Source organism: Salvia splendens, chromosome 1, assembly GCF_004379255.2.
Source record: "Salvia splendens isolate huo1 chromosome 1, SspV2, whole genome shotgun sequence".
Taxonomy (NCBI): Eukaryota; Viridiplantae; Streptophyta; class Magnoliopsida; order Lamiales; family Lamiaceae; genus Salvia; species Salvia splendens.
In genome coordinates this window covers 13,730,433-13,746,275 of record NC_056032.1, presented here as the reverse complement: position 1 = coordinate 13,746,275, position 15,843 = coordinate 13,730,433, and the positions used below count along the sequence as shown (strand labels likewise).

General features: G+C 41.6%; 2 protein-coding genes across 3 annotated transcripts; one reads left to right on the top strand and one right to left on the bottom strand.

The window, feature by feature from the left end:
* The first annotated feature begins 2,753 nt into the window (after positions 1-2,753).
* Positions 2,754-6,485, top strand: LOC121743322 (transcription factor E2FB-like). Of its 2 annotated transcripts, none has more exons than XM_042136607.1 (14): positions 2,754-3,359; positions 3,774-3,957; positions 4,041-4,088; positions 4,230-4,315; positions 4,391-4,479; positions 4,580-4,634; positions 4,986-5,038; positions 5,117-5,167; positions 5,250-5,298; positions 5,380-5,445; positions 5,523-5,599; positions 5,701-5,896; positions 5,979-6,045; positions 6,164-6,485. In XM_042136607.1, exons 1-14 carry the CDS (start codon positions 3,282-3,284, stop codon positions 6,244-6,246), a joined length of 1,182 nt encoding a protein of 393 aa, XP_041992541.1. In that variant the 5' UTR covers positions 2,754-3,281; the 3' UTR covers positions 6,247-6,485. The 2 variants fall into 2 exon arrangements, with proteins under 2 accessions (XP_041992541.1, XP_041992531.1); XM_042136597.1 differs by having other exon boundaries at positions 2,760-3,359; positions 4,029-4,088.
* Positions 6,486-6,538: 53 nt separating this feature from the next.
* Positions 6,539-7,443, bottom strand: LOC121743332. Its single transcript, XM_042136617.1, has 3 exons — positions 7,171-7,443; positions 6,915-7,091; positions 6,539-6,831 (listed from the first exon to the last, which is right to left on the bottom strand). Exons 1-3 carry the CDS (start codon positions 7,366-7,368, stop codon positions 6,673-6,675), a joined length of 534 nt encoding a protein of 177 aa, XP_041992551.1. The 5' UTR covers positions 7,369-7,443; the 3' UTR covers positions 6,539-6,672.
* Between the last annotated feature and the right edge of the window lie 8,400 nt (positions 7,444-15,843).

Sequence of the window (15,843 nt, the reverse complement as noted above, 5' to 3'; positions counted from 1 at the left end):
CACAAGACAGACAGAAGAGTTATTATGATCAGCATCGGAAAGAAATGGAATACGAGGTTGGAGATAAAGTGTTCTTGCGAGTTTCACCTTGGAAAGGAGTAATGCGATTTGGACGTAAAGGTAAGCTGAGTCCTCGTCATATTGGGCCGTATGATATTGTCGAAAGAGTTGGACCGTTAGCGTACAAGTTAGCATTACCTCCAGAGTTAGAACAACTTAATAATGTTTTCCACGTCAGTATGCTTCGACGTTATCGGTATGATCCGTCACATGTTTTGACAGATCCTGATATAAAGATTTCTGAGAATCTAAGTTACATAGAGGAACCAGTTAATATTGTAGACCGACAGGTTAAACAATTGCGAAGAAAAGAAATTCCAATGGTAAAAGTTATTTGGCAAAATCACGGGGTCGAAGAGGCTACTTGGGAAACAGAGGAAAAGATGAGAAAGAACTACCCACATCTGTTTACGGGTTAGCAATTTTATTATGCACGACAAATTAGAAAGAAATGAATTTTGCGGACAAAATTCTTAAAAAGGGGGAAGATTTGTAATATCCCTGACCCGAAACATGCATCATTTTACATTATTGCATATTTTATTCCGTATTTTGAAATAATGAAGATATTATGTATAATATAAATTTGTTTAGCATATTAAATCATTGAATTAAAGTAGTAGTGTGTGCATGGGATTTAAAGTAGTAATATATAATATATATAAATATGTGTACAATATCAATGTGTGTATATGGCTACGTATAGCCATGCACAACTAAATATAGTTATAAATGAGTATGTGTAATAATAATGTGTGTGTATGTTTAATAGTATGTGTAATACTATGGGAATGGGTGTGCAAGGGACACGTAGGTGTTGTGCTTGGGACACAACACATATATATATATGCATGGAAGATAGGTACTACACGTGTAAATAGGAAAGGAATTGCACCATTTTTTTAGAACTTATCTTCACTTCTAATTAGATAATGTAAAATTTGTGAACTTTTGTTTATTAATTTTTTTGAGTCGGCTAAATAGCCGACGTACATGTTTATGTACATATATATATATACTATATAGTTTATCTTAAAAGAAAAGGGGGGTTTGAGAAAGTTTAGAGGAAAAATAAAAGTAAAGAGAAAGGTTTCGGATCGAGGGTTATAAATTAAGAGTTGGAATCAGGAGCTCAATAAGTTTACCTATTGTGATAAGGTCTGTATAAATCACATTTTTAGTTTTACATGTGTTATGTGATTGATTGTTATATGTTAAATTGGAGTGAATTACTGGATTATATGGTGTAAAATTGATATGATTATGAATTATTTGATTTTGATGGTCGAATATGATATGAATATTTGATTGTTGAAATGGACATGTTTGTTTAGATATATATTGGATAATTTGATGGAATATGATATGGATATGTTATTGGTGAAAAGGATATGTTTATGATACCGATTATGTGAATCATGTGATTAAAGAGGATCTGTGACAGCCTTGTACTGGATCTGAAATATAGAGGGACCTATGAGTCCAATTACAGAGAGGCCTTCGGGTCAAATACAGGGGGACCTATGAGTCCAATTTCAGAGAGACCTTCGGGTCATAGAGGAATCCCGGGCAGATACCAGGCTTGACTGTTACAGAATAATAAACTGAATAGAGTAGCATATGCATATGAATATGAAATGGTTTGTTTTTAAATTATGTTATATTTTATTTCTGATTATATGTATTGATAAAATAATATGCTTGATGTTTGTATCATGTGAAATTAAAGGTGGAAATTTATATACACTGAGTTGTGGCTCATTTAAACCACTAAATTTTTCAGGAATAAGATAGCAGTAAAGTTTTTGACTGACGTGGGTCATAGGAACTCCACGTGTTATCAGGTTCGGCGGCTGACGCATATTGGCAACCTTCTCCTCCTCATCATTTTTGCATGTAGATAAACGTATAGTATATAGAGTGGTGAGAGGGTTTCACTACTGTGTAGAATGTTTTGAAATATGTACTTGATGAATGTTGAATTTTAGAGTTATAGACTACGTGTGTTCTATGAATTAGACACGTGTATTGATTTCTTTTATGATAAGGAATTTATTTATAGTAAGTGCATACGTCAGAGGGGTTGAGGTGTCGCAAAAAGTGTAAAATGACCGCCGATGAAACAAACTCTTGGTTCAGAGACTACTGGGTATATTTTTAAAATCCATGGACTGCTGGTGAAATAAACTCATAGTTTATGAACTGTTTTTGTAATTCACTTTATAATAAAATATGAGTGAAATGAGTTAGTGTAATTCAGAGTCCAATTACAAAATATAGTCAAATTGAAATGAGTCATTTATTGGCAGACGGAGAAAAAGAAAAAAAAAATAGGACATTGGATGGTGGAAGTAGGGAATAAAAATTACATGCCCTAAAAATTTTAAATTAATAAAAAAGAAAAAAAACTTGTATTACTTATTAGAATTTAAAAAATAAAGAAAAATAGGGTGTGGCACGGGCACTCACAACCCGTGCACGGCCACACGCCACGCCGCACGGGAGCCCATCAGCCTCCCTCCCGTCACATACCTGGCGCCGGCCACTGACAACCCACACTCCCGCAGCCTGTCGCGCCCCACCCCACCCACATCGCGGCACTACAATCCCTTGTTGGGTTTAAGCATTCAAATCAAAACAAACACACACTTATTACTATTCTAATTCCTATCTTTAGCCCACCTTAGTTTCCTTTTTTTCTTTAGAGCATCCACAATGGGACGGATGTCCCGGCGCACTTCCCGACGGACTTCCCAAAAACATCTCCTGCCACGTCCCACTGCACTGTCACGTTATAAAGACATCCCACTATATAATGGCGGACATCCACAAAAAAACAATAAAAAATCGGGACGTCCGTCGTGTCAACGCAATGAGGGATGTCCCGACGGACGTCCCAGAAAGCCGTGGAACTCCGGTGTCCGCAGCGAAAGTCCATATCAGTATGCATGCTGCCTAATGGCGGACGTCCAACACGCCGATCTGACGTCCACCGGGACATCCGTCACTATGGATGCTCTTACCACTTTATGAATTGCTACTCCCCCAATTTCACCATACAGTATCTCTCCCTCCCTCCAAGTTTCATTCCCTTTTCTCTTTCACAAACCCCTTAAAGATACAATATTGGAATTTGGGAGATCAGAATCAAGAGTAACCTTTTTGTTCAGCTTGGAAGAATTGTTAGATGATGTTGCAGCCGCACACTTGTTGAAAATCCCATGAAGCCCCCGTTCGGTGTAGGCGGCGTTGACTACCGCCGCTTCACCGCTGCTCCCTCACATCCCAATACGCCTCCTGTGAGCCATTACTTCTTCCGAGTTGATTTTGCCTAGGATCGATCTTTCAATTCAATTTTTTATAGCATGAAAATTGGAGCTTTAATTGACTAGGCTTTGAGTTATGAATGACTCTGTTTCTAATTAGGTAGGTTTGAGTGGATAATGATAATATACGCGTTACTTATTACTAGGTCTTTCCTAATAGCTGCATTTCCTTTCCTGTAGCTAGCTAGGGATTGTTGTGTGCTCTCTTTTTGGTATGCCATCTTTTGTTGGATTCTCATTGTTGCCTAATTGCCAAATGTAATCAAGAATATGATGAATGGAAGCATATATAATTGCATTGTAGATACATATGTTGTTTCTTTTCATAGAATGTGGCTTGCTGTAAATCTTCATTCTCTGATTGCCTTATTATTTTGATTTCCCAAGTCATTAAAATGGAAGTGTGACTATGGCACGATATCTGCTGACCGAAATGTGAGTCCTGGCGCCAGTGCTTTCTTGAACAGCCCCCATCGGACTCCAGTGTCGGTGAAATCCGAGAAAGTCCAGAAGGTTCCTAGGTCAAATAAGGCAAATAGAGCAATCTGTCAAAGTCCCACGACAACTATTGGTGAAAATCACCCCCATTAGTTTCTAGACTTTTGACGTCATAAATATGTAAGAATTGTTAATCTATTGCAGATTCTCCATCAGGCGATAATCTCACTCCAGCTGGTTCTTGTCGATATGATAGCTCCTTAGGTATAGAATATCACCTGCAAGGTTTTATACTTATGTGTCTTTTCGTCGTATTGACTTGATCTGTCTGCGTATGGTATTGCTTATCATAGATTTTACCTTTGAATTGGTTTGTCCATTGAATAGCACTTTTCCCCCTTTCAGCTCTCCTAACAAAGAAGTTCATTAATCTGATAAAACATTCAGAAGGTGGTATCCTTGAGCTGAATAAAGCCGCAGAGATTTTAGAGGTGTTTGTTTTCTTCCAAGTAATGTGTTTGATTTTTAACCATGTCTTGGCAATTGACGGGTCCCTCCCATAACAGGTCCAGAAGAGGCGTATATACGATATAACTAACGTCCTTGAAGGCATTGGTCTTATTGAAAAGACTCTAAAAAACATAATCCAGTGGAAGTAAGAGTAGCACCTATCTACCTAGATTCGATTGGGATTGCTTCTAGTTAAGATTTAGCACTCCTTCGAGACTTTACTAATGGGCAATGTTGTCAACTAGGGGAACGGATGTACGGAGACCTGGTGAAGTGGACGAGACCCTTCCCGATATACAGGTACGATTGTAAGTGGAACTAAGCTGCTTTTCGGTCTTCACGTTCTCTAATTATTTTGTCCCCTAAAACCATGCTTCGTGCGTACGAGTATTTTGTGATGTTTTTGGGTCCAAAGTACCTGTGAATGGCTGTCTCAACTCAGAGGATGAAAGAAAGTAGATGGTTGATTGAACTACACAGCAACCCCCATACTTATCTACAATGAGAACTTATTTATCTCGGTTTGTTTGACTATGGTCCTGTCATTCTTATGCCAACTGAGATACTGATTGTCAAATTGAAATGGAAAAGTGCATCAATCTTGGTTTAGAATAGGTATTGAGATTCTTTGATCAATTCTTTGACGTGCAGGAAGAAATGCAAAATTTGAATTCAGAGGAGTGCAGAGTAGACAAACGCATAAGGTCACCTCGATGCTTCAACCATTCTATCCCGATTCTCTCTTTGAGCATGCCAGTCTTCTGATATGTTTTTTGTTTCAGAGAAATGCAGGAAAAGTTAAGGGGCCTGAGCGAAGACGAAGACAATCATAGGTGGCACGCCACCATTCCTTGTTATCGAACCAAATTATCATCATTATTGTTTTTAGTGAGTCATTAGCGATATATTTCCCAGGTGCCTTTTTATTACTGAAGAAGACGTGAAAAACCTACCGTGCTTTGAGGTATATATATTCTTCTATTCAACCTACCCTATGCATCTACAGATTACAAGCACTCCAACATGATTTTGTTCCTTCGTCTAGAATGAAACTCTGATAGCAATTAAAGCTCCACATGGCACAACACTGGAAGTTCCTGAACCCGATGAGGTAACTGCATCTTCTTTGTGCTACTGATAAGTCGGAGTGCTAGTGGCATTTATTCCAGTTGATGTTTTTTCCTACAGGCTGGCGATTATCCACAGAGAAGATACAAAATTGTTCTTCGAAGCACCATGGGACCAATAGATGTTTACCTCGTAAGGTATGTAAGCAAAGACGTTTGGACATATGAAGAAAGTATATTCTAAGGTTGCGACTTCTTTATGAGCTCTCATCATTGCTATGCTTCTTGTCAAAACCTAGTCAATTTGAGGAAATAAATGCGTATGAAGCACAATCAAGTGTCCTCGAAACATCTAGTGTGAATGAGACTTCTCCTGCAGTAGCTCCAATGGAGGAGATTACACTAGATGAAATCATTGTGCAGGGAGGAGTTCAGAAGGCAGGATCATCCCATGATTTCGGGAGTGGAATGAAGAAGATCATACCAGATGTTGATGTGAGTTGTCACGTAATCAGTACTACACATACACACATTCTTCATCATTTCTAAATCTTGCTTCCCCCTTGTTCATTTGCAGAGCGATGCTGATTACTATCTAATGTCAGAGACGGATGTAAGCATCACTGACATGTGGAGAACAGAGCGTATCCTCATAACTTGGTTTTTGTTGCTTTCTTTCTTTCTTTCTTTCTTTCTTTCTTTCTTTCTTTTCTCGTATTTATGATATTTTTTCGAAGTACAATCCATGACTACCTATTATAGATGAAGTTGAGTGGGATGATACCTTGAACGTGTCTAGCATCAGTCCACCACGCACAACCATAATCCCATCTGTGGGGAGCTAGAACCGACCTCGGACTATTCTTCATAAATCCCGTGTTGTATAACAGTGTTGCAGAGATCCAGATTGCGTTCAACTGCTGCTGAGGAAGTAGCATGTATGCTCACTGCACAGTTTCTGGTTAGATATGAACAAATCATTAATTGTTACGAGGTTTTGTTTTGTATAAATTGGAAAATTTGCTTCTCTGCACCAGTATGCCTAATTTCTTGGCAATCATGTAGTAATATTCTTATTCTAGTCTATGCTTAGGAAAATTACCAAACTGAAATAACCAAAGTAGCCAAAAATGAGACTTTACCAAAATCAAACCGAATTGATTATTGAACAAATGCTCAAAGTTTTCAGTCATAATATATCCATATCACCAAATGGAATAAAGTAGTAGTATACAATTTAGAGTAATATCTAAATGCTAGTGATGCTCATTTCATTTTCTAGCCTCAACTATCTTGCTAATCCAAGACGCAACGACGGGAGTGAGTGCCACTGTGGGCGGAAATCTAATAGGCGACGCAGCCTTGTGCGCCGCGTAAGCCAGCGCAAACGTCCCGACCTTCTCCCCAGTTTCGTCGGCAGAGATTCCAACCTACAACATCAACAATCAAACAAACAATTTCGCATTTGCAGTTTTAAAAGAGTACTACTACCCTAGGCTAGTATGGTTAGTACCTTGTGCAGCAACGCTGGTACATCGACCCCAGCATTAATCAAGGCATAACAGAGGGCAAATGAGATCAACGAAAGGGTAATTGAAGTTGCCAAATACGCCCCTCCATATTTTGCCAATAGCTCCTTTGCTTCATCGCCCTTTGATTTCTTCTCGCTTCCTTCTTTTGACGAAAATATCTGTGGATTATCGAAGCTCAATTTCAAGCAAAAAACTTTCAAATCGAAACACGAAAACAAAGAAAACAAAAATGGGCACCTTCCACAAACCAGCTTCAAGTCCATATTTCTTGGTGATTTCATCCGCAGATGAAGGAGTCTTGATTTCCTCTATCTTCTCCTTCACCGCTCTCACCTTCAATGTTCTGCGATTCGGAACGGAGCTGCAAAATCCGCCATTTCTGGAGGGAGGTCTGTTGCTGAAGCGCTGAACAGATATTTGCAAAAGCGTGGCCATTTCTTTAGCAACTGTTTATCTCAACATTTTGTGCGTTTTATTTTAGTTATTTTAGTGGTGGAGGAGCTGTGCTGTGCTGTGCTCATGATGATGGATCAAATGATTGAAGTTTCAAGAGCTCTAGTGTGACAAGTTTCGCAATTTCAACCCCATTTTTTTTTCTTTTTGGGGTTGATTTTCTTTCGGCCCAAATCGATTCGAATTTCACCTCATTTTTTAATGGCTCGATGTCCAAAATGTTCGTATAGTTCAATACAATTGGGTTGTTTTTTTTAATTACAATTGTACTTAACTAATTAATATTAAAATATTTATTAATAATGAGTTATCGTATTAGTCAATGATCAAAATCTAAAATAAATGCAAACTCTGCTAACTGAAATTAAGTAGTGTTCGTTAAAAAACCTCTTACTAAACAACTAATGAACTAATATGGCTATTGACAATTTTAGAGCATCCACAATGGCGGCGAGCGTACCGGCTAGCCGATCCCCGGCGCTAGCCGGTCCGCTCGCCGAACCATTGCAACTGGCTAGCTGAATTTTGGCGAAAAAATCGGCGAACGCACGCCGATTTCCAAGCGCTGGCCGATGCGCTCGTCGATCCGCTGGCCGCCATTGCAGGCTCCAGATCGGCGAGCGATCGGCAAGCGAATTTTTTTTTAATTTAATTTTCGAAACACTATATATATGCGATTTGCACGTGTGCACCGCTTGTTTTAACGAGTATCCTCTCTATCTTAATTTTTGTACAAGAGCAACAACGCGAAATGGATAACAACAACGAAGGTACTCCAGTGACGAGCGGGTCTCAAACTCCCTCGGTACCCGTGGGAGGTGGATGGGGTCTGATGCCCGGGTACTACAACATGTACCCGTGGCAGCAGATGATGCCCGGGATGGCAGCCGGGGGTAGTATGCCCGGGATGGCAGGCGGGGTTAGTATGCCGGGATGGCAGGGAGTACCGGGAATGCATCCCGGTATGCAGATGATGTCGGGGTGGGCACCCGGGATGCAGATGATGCCGGGGGGGTACCGGCGATACAGCCCGTGATGCAGGGGACGCCGGGGGGGGGGGGGGGACAACGTCTATCGGCCCAGTTTAGATTTTTTGAATGCTTCTAATCACACATCGACCCCATCGGAGACGCAGTTCACGCAATTTGAGACTTTCTCCTTAGAGGAGTTGGGGTTTGATATTCTCGAGGTTCCGGAAACTCCCGTTCAAAAGGGGGGAGTAGGGCTGGGTCGGGCCGGCCCAAAGAAGAAGGGCAAGGGGAAGGGCAAAAGGGTCGGCGAGTCGTCGCAGTCGGTTGATGACGACAGCCAGGTACGGAGGAAGTGGACGGATGCGGAGAATGTCCCGCTGTCCAAGGCGTGGGTGAGTGTTTGCGATGATCCCCTCACTTCGAACAATCAGAGGATCGTCAACTTGTGGGCCAAAATAGCAGCAGCCTACAAGGCATTTTGCCCGGAGGGGAGGCCATGCAACAGGGAGGAGTGCCGGAATGCGTGGGACCGAATCAGGGCTGGGGTCTCCCGATTTTCGGGCTTGTACGCCAACGCCCTCCGCTAGCAGAGCAGTGGTCAAACTGACGAGGACTGCAGGAGGATAGCGGAGAATGTCTTCCCCGTGCCCGGGCTCTATAAGGAGTTCACCTACTGGAACTGCAGTGTGGTGCTGACAGACTCCAAGAAGTTCCGGGCAGGTGTCGACGCTGGCTGGCCGAAGAAGCAGCGACTGAAATATACCGGTGATTACAGCGGCAGCAGCGGCGGTTCCCACGACCTCCCCGAGAGTGCTCAGGAGCTCCCGTCCCCTCCATCGTTCGCTCGCCGAACTCACCCGGCTGGTCAAAGGCGGGCGCAACGGGAATCGAGGGGAGTCACTGGGGGGGTCCCAGGAGGTCAGGTCGGCATCCCCCCTGTTGGCCAGTCGACAGCCGATCTCGCCTTCTTCGCGTGTCAACAAACGCGGGCTCAGATGGCCAAGAACTTAGCCGATTGGAAGACGGCAACTGACCCCGAGGAGAAGAGTTTTCTTCACGCAATGCTCGTGAGCATGCGAGCCGATTTGAATGCCGTCGCGGCACGGTTGGGGGGCGACGGCGACGGAGGCGACGAGGAGTGAGACGGAGGCGGGGTTTTTTTTAATTAATGTAATTTTTTAATTAATGTACTTTTTAAATTTTAATAATATAATTGAATTTTCCCGTATCTGTGTCATAAATTTAATTCCGTATTTTGTGTGATTGTTAATTATTTGTTTTATATAATTTTGAGTTATGTGGCTAGGCTATTGCTAGGCTATTGCTGGGCTATTTGCTTGTTTAGATGATGTGGCAGGAGGATTTTTAGTGCTGGTGATGTGGCAAGAGGAGTTTGTGGTTAGGCTATGACTGAGCTATTCTTATTGTGGATGCTTTTAAAGTAAAAAATTCAATAAATTAAAGCACGACACCAGGGACGGATGTACATGCATCCTACAAGGGGCAAATGCCCCACCTAAAAAAATTTCATTTGTGCTATTTTGATCATTATTTTTAAATTTTTTAAAATACCTTTATAAATGCCCCTCTAAAATCTTTAAAATGTCTTTGTATGGAATTTTGCCCCACCTATATAGAATTTCTGGCTCCATCCCGGCACGACACCTTCGTGTAATATTTCTTATCCAAAAAAAAACTCATCTAATGATAATACTCCCTCCGTTCCGCGGTAGTGAAGACATTTCTTTTCGGCACACGATTTAAGAAAATTTGTGTTAAGTGAGTTAAGTAAAGAAGGAATAAAGTAGGAAATGAAAAAAGAGAATAAAGTAGGAGAGAGTAAAATAAGTGAGAAAAAATGTGTTGATTTTTACTAAAAAAGGAAAATAACTCTACTACTATGAAATGTACCAAAATGGTAAAATAACTTCACTACTGTAGAACGAATGGAGTATATATTATAATAATGAATTACAATCAAAATATACAGCTCTCAAAATTATTAATCAAATTTTCATGAGCGGCTGAGTCGTGACAATCAAAATGTATGTCGATGTGAGATCAAAGAGTTGTATCGTTAAAAGTGTCGAGCGTACAACCTAGGAACATGCGAGCAACCCTCTGTTGAGACGAGCAACGATGATGTTGCTCAGATATACTAAAGATCCTCGTTCCTGAGGATCTCATAGAACAATTTACAAAAATTATCAAGAATAATTCAACGAAATAATATCTAATTCTAGAATGCAAGTTGACATACAGTAGATCAAATAAAAAGCATAAGCATGTTGTTACGGATTACAGAATACTCCCTCCGTCTCTAACTAAGTGAGACATTACTTTTCGGTACGATTTTTAAGAAATTGGAGTTTTGTTAATTAAGTGGAGAGAATAAAATAGAGATATTGGTCCCTAAAATCATGAACTTTAGTCAAATTTTGTATTTTCCACGAACTTTAAAATTGGTCTATAATATCAAAAACTTTACATTTTGTTTGTTATTTCCCATGGCAGCCCAAATAAGATATCTTCGGCAAAAATCTTATTATACGTGGGCAATCGTGAAATGTTTATAATATTTTAGATTACTTTTTAAGTTCGTGGAAAGTATGATAAAAAGCTACGTAGAAAATCGCGTTGATTTAGTAGTCCCAAGTAGGATAAAAAAGTACACGGAAGTTAGTTGGATATGATGATTGGCAAGTTTTAATCTATGCAAAACAAGATTTAAATACAGAAACGCAGAACAATATCATACATAGGACATTTTTAGGTCATTGTTAGTTTATATTTAGATCATTCTAACAAAGCATGACCTAAAATGATCTTAACATGAAACAAAACTCAAATCTTATAATATGACCTAAAACTGCTTAATTATGACCCTCCGTGTTTTTGGTTAATTATTGACCATTAGATCACTTAATTCTAGGGTCAAGATTTGGGCTGCATTTCTGGATTTAAATGCATACTTATTTTGAGCATCTCCCTATATAGAAATAACAAACAAAATGTAAAGTTTATAATATTTTAGACTAATTTAAAAATTCGTGGGAAATACCACATTTTGACCAAAGTTCATGGTTTTAGAGACCAATATCCCAATAAAATATGATAGGTGAAAAAGTAGAGAGGAAAAAGAAAGACAGAGAGTACGTAAAGAGGAAATGACTTGCGCAACTTAAGATATCCCTAAGGGCATCCACAATGGGGCGCCCTAAGGCGCGCCCTATGACGCGCCACGTCAGCAGTTTTATCCTCCTACCCTCCACCTGCAATGGGACGCCCTAAGGCGCGCCCTATGCATTTTATTTTATTTGAATATTTAAATAAAAAAAATTGGGAAAAAACTTCATTTCATATATAAAAATTAATACATTACAATACGAATTAAGAAAAATATGCAAACTCAACGACGGCGGTTACGGGCCCACACTTCTTCAATAATGTCGTTCATGAGTTGCGTATGGTCTTGTTGGTTGCGCATTGAGGCCTGTCTAGCTAGAACCTCGTCGAAGCCCGATGGCAATCCTCTAGCGGGGGGCTCGGTCGCCGTGCTGGACGAGCTAGATGCACCGCCATCATCGTTCCACTCGGTGATGCTCCCACCTTCATGCTCGACTATCATGTTGTGCATGATAATGCACGCATACATGACGTCGGTGATGATTTCCTTGAACCAAAGACGAGCCGGCCCTCTCACAACGTTGGTGAGCTGCCCCGTAGTCGCGTCGGACAGACGTCCGATGTCGAATAGGCCTGCGGATCTGCTCCACCGCCGCCGCCTCCTCGCGCTGCAATTCAAGTAAGCATTCCGCCATGGCCTCTTCAACGGCTGCATCTAAGGCTGCCGAGGTCTCCGAATGCGAACTACCCGACTCCGAGGAACTAGAACTAGTGGTGTCATCGTCGTGGTTCATTTTGGTAAGTGAGATAGGTAGAAATGTGAGAGAGGAGCAAAATGAGAGAGGCGAGTTGTCCGTATGAACAAGTGAATGAGAAACAAGGTTTAAATAGAAAAAAAAAATCAAAAACACGTGACATCGTCCGCGACCATCGTCCCCTGATTCCGCAATGGGGCGCCCGATGGCGCGGACGATGGCCTATCGTACGTGCCCATCGTCTGCCGAGCCCACGATGGCGCGAACTATAGGCCATCGTCCGCGCTTCAACCGCGGATAATGCATCGGGCGTCGGCGTAGGGTGTGGACGATGGCGGGCACCCACAATGGGGCGGACGATGGCACGCATCGGGCGTGCCATCGGGCGTCCTATTGTGGATGCCCTAAAAGGAATATTGAGAGAGCGTCTTTTATCGTCAATTGAAAGTTCCTAAGGTGCGGAGGTGTCGTTCAAGCAAGGATATATCCTACTGATCAGGATAGAAATCCTAACTAACCTAGACCTTGGTTTCAAAGATTCCTCAACCCACTTCTACTGATCAGTATAGTGGTGGTAAGGGTCGAATCCCACAGAGATGGTGCGTTCTTAAACTACCGCGGTGACAATCGGAAGATTTGGTTAGCTACCACGCTGGGTTGAGTTTCTACCTAGGCTGGAACTTGAAGGAGGTGTTCTACTGGTCAGACGGTAAGGAAAACATTTGGAATGTAACTGTGTACGTGGAATGGGGGGACAATTTTGTAACAGAAAATATTTGGAAGGTACGGGTTTCTATTTCGGGCTAAACAGAATATTCAGAGTGTAGTGGAAGTTTTGTGACTGGGCTGACAGGGCTTAACTAAAAGTGAAGGACAAAAGCAAAAGCATCTTGAAAAGTAAGTGGTCCCCTCCAATTGAAATAGACATCATCTTCTTCAACAAACACTTCCAAAATTCAGATAACAATTCCAGATTCAACACGGAAAAACTCAGGTTAACAACTTACAAACACAAATCCAAAACTAAGAAATCAAATCCGAAATCAAACACTGAAACTGGACTTCTGCATACTGGTCAACATGAAAGAACGATTCAGAAATTAAACTAAGCTTTGCATGCAACGACCTACTTTCCGATCAAACAGTACTTGTTTATCTATCCTAAAGAAATTTGTTACGTAAACGGAATTGAGAGAATCAGCACTTTAAACACCGAGAAACTTTAGATCTAAGCTAACTAGGCAAGGGAATAAAGAAACACCACAATAAACGAAACGGAAATCAACTTCATAGTATAAACTCGTTCGGATCTTCAACAAAGTATTTCAAAAGCAGAAAATATCCAAAGGTAAACAAGATCCAACGTAAGGAAAGCGAGAAATTTAAAACTACGAAAGCAAAGTAAAAGTGTTTTGCCACTCCGGACGATGAGACTCTAAACTACGATCTTGCTGGCTGGAATGGACAATGACTGGAATTCTAGAAACATCTGAACGTCAAGTGATCATGGCTACGGCGAGGCAAGAAGCGGGACACGGCTGAAGACTGAAACTACCGAGAGAACTTTCTACCTAAAGATGGTAGTGAATGAGTCAATCCCCCCTCCTCTCCAATTTGGCTTCCTTTTATAGGGAGGCTACCCTTGATTTTAGGGTAAATCCTCGTTGCAATTTGACTTCTTTGCCCTTAATTGTGGATAATCCGTCCCAGCTATCCGTCTTCTCCATCTCAAGCCGTTTTAGCACGAATACTGATCAGTATGAGATCATGCTGGCGCCTTCTTCACCTGAACATTCCGAAACTTCCCTACTGGCTAGAATGCTTAACCTGCACACTTTAAACAACTGTTTTGCAAATATAATCAATTAAGCACATCATACTGACCCGTAACCAAGGCCTAGAATACGACTTATCAAACTGCTCACACTTACCACATGCTTGTCCTCAAGCGTGAAGAACAAACAAAGAAAAGAACAAGTCGAATTCTAGCCTGGTTACTCCCCTGACCGACTCTACCTAACTTAGACTCTAAACTATGACTCAAAGAAAAACACAAACAAACACAGAGAAACATAAACACATAAAAGACTGAAACACATAGATCGGGCTATATTTTCAACCATCCCTACCCTCTGGATCAGGTGCAATCCGGCCTTAGACAGCCTTGAACTTCTGCCGCCCCCCTTTTCTCTTCCAGTCAGTATATCTGTTTGTCAAGATCGCCCACACTCTTGGCCCAACACTAGGTTCGCTCAGTCTCTCATACCTCACAGGAATGTCAGGACTGCATTCTCTCATTATGCTCACCACAATTGCTTCGGACTTAGATTCCACGAGCGGCTACTGAAGGACTTATAGGCTTGTAACGGGGCTGTTGGCTTGTAATGTTTTCGGTGGATGTTCCTAAGGCTCTAAGGTTCAAAAATTTCTATTTTTATTTATGCGGGGGAACTGTGTATGTTAGGCTTCTGATCAGTTGCTTTCTTTAGTTGGCGCTTCTGGCTTTGATCTCCACTGGTCAGTAGCATCTTGTGGCTTCGCCACCCTTATTCCTTCATTCATCTCTTTTTTTGTGGTCAAATCTTTCTGACCATTTTCTTCATTTTCTCGGTTCCCTTTTTTTTTCTTTTTTTTTTTTCGTGGCTTCGCCACCCTTAAAGTCATCGAACGAGTCTCCGTAGACCGTAAAGTCATCCATGAATATCTCTATGCAATCCTCAATCAAATCAGAAAATATGCTCATCATGCAGCGTTGAAACGTACCTGGAGCGTTGCATAGGCCGAAAGGCATGCGCCGGTATGCATAAGTTCCAAATGGGCAAGTGAAGGTGGTCTTATCCTGGTCTTCAGGATCCACGTAGATTTGGAAATATCCGCTGTACCCATCCAAGAAGCAAAAGTACTTCTTCCCAGCGAGTCGCTCCAACATCTGGTCGATAAAAGGCAGAGGGAAGTGATCCTTCCTTGTTGCATTGTTCAGCTTGCGGTAATCGATGCACATTTGCCAACCCGTGACTAGCCTCTTTGGAATCAGCTCATTCCTCTCATTTTGGACGACTTGGATTCCCGACTTCTTTGGAACCATGTGGATTGGGCTGACCCACTCACTGTCTGGCACTGAATAGATAATCCCTAGCGACAACAACTTCAAGATTTCCTTCAATATTTCCTCTCGCATGTTAGGGTTTACTTTCCTTTGGGCATCTCGATGTGCCCTTGCTCCATCTTCCAGCCTGATATGGTGCATGCAGACGTCGGGGCTAATTCCAACTAAATCTGTAAGACTCCATCCAATCGCCTTCTTGTTCTTGCTCAGCACGGTCAGTAGCCTAGCTTCTTGTTCCTTCGTAAGGCTGCTGCTGATGATCACTGGATAGGAGTCCTCACCTCCGAGGAAGGCATACTTCAAATTCGAGGGTAACTTCTTCAGCTCAACTTGGGGTGGAAGTGTGTCTTCGGTTAGGGGGTTTTTCTCGGACTCTTTCCCTTTTTCTAAATCTCCTTCTGATGGTTCTTCTATACTGACTGGTAGCTGAGCCCCTGCGGCTCCTATGAACTCCGACTTTTGACAAAAATCCTTGATTGCTCCTTCAATTTCTTCATCG

What these genes read in the sequence shown, in the direction of transcription:
- LOC121743322 (XM_042136597.1), top strand. Translation starts at nt 3,282, where the DNA reads ATGAAGCCCCCGTTCGGTGTAGGCGGCGTTGACTACCGCCGCTTCACC. An exon ending in AGATCATACCAGATGTTGAT is followed by an intron (nt 5,897 to 5,978) that starts GTGAGTTGTCAC and finishes GTTCATTTGCAG; the next exon opens with AGCGATGCTGATTACTATCT. An exon ending in TGACATGTGGAGAACAGAGC is followed by an intron (nt 6,046 to 6,163) that starts GTATCCTCATAA and finishes TACCTATTATAG; the next exon opens with ATGAAGTTGAGTGGGATGAT.
- LOC121743332 (XM_042136617.1), bottom strand. Translation starts at nt 7,368, where the DNA reads ATGGCCACGCTTTTGCAAATATCTGTTCAGCGCTTCAGCAACAGACCT. An exon ending in TTGAAGCTGGTTTGTGGAAG is followed by an intron (nt 7,092 to 7,170) that starts GTGCCCATTTTT and finishes GATAATCCACAG; the next exon opens with ATATTTTCGTCAAAAGAAGG. An exon ending in TACCAGCGTTGCTGCACAAG is followed by an intron (nt 6,832 to 6,914) that starts GTACTAACCATA and finishes TTGATGTTGTAG; the next exon opens with GTTGGAATCTCTGCCGACGA.